Genomic DNA, 3,372 nt, shown 5'->3' on the forward strand with positions numbered 1-3,372 from the left:
GACACACCATACATGTTGAGCACCACCAGGAGAATGGTCGTGACTCCGGACAGCACCCACACCCACAGGTGGTAGTATGTGCCCCACTACACACCCACAAGCAGCCATTACTACCGCACACGCACACACCGCACACACACACCGCACACGCACAGCACACGTGCACCACCGCACGCGCACACGAGGGGCAGACGAGTAGAGTACCTTGGAGGTGTCGAGGAAAGGCTTGCGCAAGTTGGCCATCAAGTTGAGCGAAATGATTCCGTTCCAGCTGATGGAGGCCATGCCCCAGAACTGAGCCCACACGGCCTGCCCGATGCAGTAGGCCGTGATGTCCTGGTACGAGATCGAATTCGGCAAGATCGACGTGATCGCAAACTGTGTGCGCGTGCGTTGTACACGCCTTATCGTCAGCGCACGACACGCACGACATGCACGACGCGCACGACACGCACGACACGCACGACACGCACGACACGCACAGCATAAAGGAGGTGTTGGGTGGCACCTTCAGTGCAAACATGAAGTCGCATATCGAGAGGAGGAGCACGAGATTCGTTGGGTGTTGTCGCAGTTCCTGAGCCGACACGCGTGCGACGTCACGACACACACGGCACGCAACGCACGCAGCGAGTTCAGTGAGCTCGTGAGACGACATGCGCGGCGGCGGGCGTGTAGAGCGGCACCTTGACGAACATGGCTGAGAGAATGATGAGGAAGGACCCCACCAGTGACAGGAAGGCCAGCGAGCCTTCCACTCGATACAGTTCCTGCGGCCATGCCCCCCGACAAAAAATAAAAATATTTCTATTAATAACAACAATAAACTGGCGCACCATCCTCGTGGGCGTGGAGAATGAACAGAATAATTGCTTAAATTTAAATAAGATTTAATTATGGCAGCAATTATGCGAATCATGCCGCATTGAAATAATTTTGGTGATTAAGATTATGTGTACGCACCACCATGGCTGTGCCTCAAACCGAAGGCGCACGCGAGAGGAAATGGAGAACGCCAGAAAAGCTCAGGCGTCGGTGAGCATCAAGATCGAATGGCGTGAATCACCAACAACGATCCAGTCTTCGAGCTCGCTGTAATTTTTGTCGACCGCCTCGAGACCTGATATTTCATTTCCCAATTCCAAACAAATTGGTGTTTTGGACAAACTTGACTGTGGAGTTTTTATTTTTATTTGTCTTTTCCTTTTGTTTTGTGTGTCGCGTACGTTGTGTGTCGTGTGTGTCGTGTGTCGGTGTGCGTGTCGTGTGTCTTGTCATAGCGCACGAGTTTTGCCATTACGCCGGCGTTGCTGGTGAGCTGCGCGAACGCGGCCAGCTGCTGGTCGTGCGCCCTGATGATCGACAGCTCGCGGAGCCTGGTGAGGCGCGTGACGTGGGTCATGGTGGTGTTGTAGGGCACGGTCAGGTTGGTCAGGCTCACGAGCGTGTCGGCGTGCTTGAGCAGGCCCTCGTCGACCCACACGTCGGTCAGCTGGTAGCTGAGACTGCAGCCCTGGATCTTCTCCAGACCGCCGGGATGGAGCGCCAGCGCGGCCACGAGCCACTCGTCGCTCCTGTCGGTCACATTGCCACAGCCGGCCAAGTAGGCCGCGAGCTGGATCTCCTTGATCTCGGCGAGCGCCAGCACCAGGCGCTGTGGCAAGCTTGTCAGAAATTTTGTGACGAAACGCACGGCACACACCAAGCAAACAGTTCACATGTGTGGCATGGCGTGGTCATTGATCGCGTACCTCTCGCAGGCGAGGCGCGTGGCTGGCCATGAGCGACAGGACGCCAAGCGACAGTGCCTGCCTTTCGATGTCGTTGGCACCAGCCACCGCGCGACTGATGATGTCGTCCAGGCAGCTCTCCGAAACCCTCAAAGCCTTTCCACAAATATAAACACTCAGGGAACACCGCAACGCTGGCTCGAGCCAGCTGCGACGCCAGCAGGAGCCGGCTGACGAGATCGAGGAAGCTGCCACGCGTGGACATCCACCTCTCCGCCGCCTGCATTGTCTCGCGCAGCAGCGAAGCCTGCAGCATTCCGCCCCCAGGCCAGCATCAGTACTTCACGCTCTGGCACGGTTACTAACCACTGTTATGCTGGTTGTTGGGGCCAGGTACATCGTGCGAGGCATCTTCTTCAAGCTGGCCTGTGACTTCAAGCTGGGCAATGTGAATACCGCCCACTGCCGCTGGCTTGATGGTCTTCTTTGAGTTCGGCTAAGTAAGGGCGCAATGTTGTCTCTCTTCTTCCTGATCTTTGGTTCCCTAACCCTACTGGACCACCTTTTGGTCAAAGACCTTATAAAGAAAGTGGACACAGCACTTTTATGAACCTGTGGAATGAGGAGGTTTAGAGAATCAGACGCTGAAGCTGAGCCGCTGCTCCTCCACTCCACGCCGGGCAGCTCGCGCCAGTGAGCAGACACCTCTCTCCTCGCAGAAGGACCCAGCCGAGTATTTGAACAATGTGAATTAATTAAACAAAAGGTGCTGAAGCCAAAGAAGGGGCAAGTGCTCAACAACCAAGGAGGAGAGGACGATGTCGTCTGCGCGAGCCTACGATTTTATGGCCCTGCGCCGCCAGTGGGCCGCCATTGAAGAAGACACCCGCACTCCCGCCGCGGTCGCCGCCAGCCGTGGCCCTACCGACGCACCCTCAGCTCCTCCTCGTGGCCAGCCGCACCATCAACAACAAACTGAAGACAAGAACGAAGGAGAAGAAGAGAAGAAGACGAAAATAACGACCGTTGATGAAAAAAGGCGAACAGAAAAGGCGGCAGATGAGGCAGAGGCGCAAATCGTCAACGATGATCTCGCCAGCGGGGAAGACGAGGACCCGGCCAGCCTGGGAGGCATCAGAGGTGGAGGCTATGGCGCGCCCGAGCAGTGGATCGCAGAAGATGAGGAAATCCAGAATCCGAGTAGCGGCAAGATGGAGCAAGATGATGATGACGATGGCGCCTGCGCGGCACGGGGCGGTGGCTATGGGGCCGTAGAGGGAGCGGCACCAGACGATGCAGTCGACGACAGGTGGAGCAGCGTGTACGAGGCCTCCGACGTGTTCATCGCTTCCCTCCAGCAGTCGGCGACCCTCTACAAACAGAAGAAGAAGAAGGAGCAGGCAAAGGGCGGTGTAAGTGAAGGCGAGGGCGAAGGCGAGGGTGAGGAGGTGATGGAGTGGTTCGCGAAGTACTACCAGCCGGGCGAAGGCTCCAGCAGCAGCGCCTACGAGGACGACGACCAGGTGCACGCGACCATCACCAACAATAAGAAGAGGAGCAGGAGGACCAAGGGCAAGAAGAAGAAGAAGGTCGCCACGAAGAAAGAGCAGGAGCAAAAGGGCGAGAGTGAGGACGACAATGA

The 3,372-nt window shown here is 56.8% G+C and overlaps 2 protein-coding genes across 2 annotated transcripts in view; one reads left to right on the plus strand and one right to left on the minus strand.

Annotated features, from left to right (window-relative positions):
- ACA1_120810 (Phosphatidylinositol-4-phosphate 5-Kinase) overlaps positions 1-2,016 on the minus strand; it is a gene marked incomplete at both ends in the record, with an annotated part of 5,979 nt that extends 3,963 nt beyond the window's left edge. The window contains 7 exons of the mRNA XM_004335679.1: positions 13-86; positions 205-378; positions 509-577; positions 687-770; positions 1,286-1,654; positions 1,752-1,886; positions 1,918-2,016. Coding sequence (XP_004335727.1) covers positions 13-86; positions 205-378; positions 509-577; positions 687-770; positions 1,286-1,654; positions 1,752-1,886; positions 1,918-2,016 — 1,004 coding nt within the window. The remainder of the gene's footprint in view (positions 1-12; positions 87-204; positions 379-508; positions 578-686; positions 771-1,285; positions 1,655-1,751; positions 1,887-1,917) is intronic.
- Positions 2,017-2,548: 532 nt separating this feature from the next.
- ACA1_120920 (uncharacterized protein) lies at positions 2,549-3,356 on the plus strand (the record flags this gene model as incomplete). The annotated part of the gene is made up of 1 exon (XM_004335680.1): positions 2,549-3,356. A coding segment is annotated over one exon (808 nt), but the record flags the coding sequence as incomplete, so codon positions are not given.
- Between the last annotated feature and the right edge of the window lie 16 nt (positions 3,357-3,372).

Source organism: Acanthamoeba castellanii (genome assembly GCF_000313135.1).
Source record: "Acanthamoeba castellanii str. Neff unplaced genomic scaffold scf7180000084680, whole genome shotgun sequence".
Lineage (NCBI taxonomy): Eukaryota > Discosea > Longamoebia > Acanthamoebidae > Acanthamoeba > Acanthamoeba castellanii.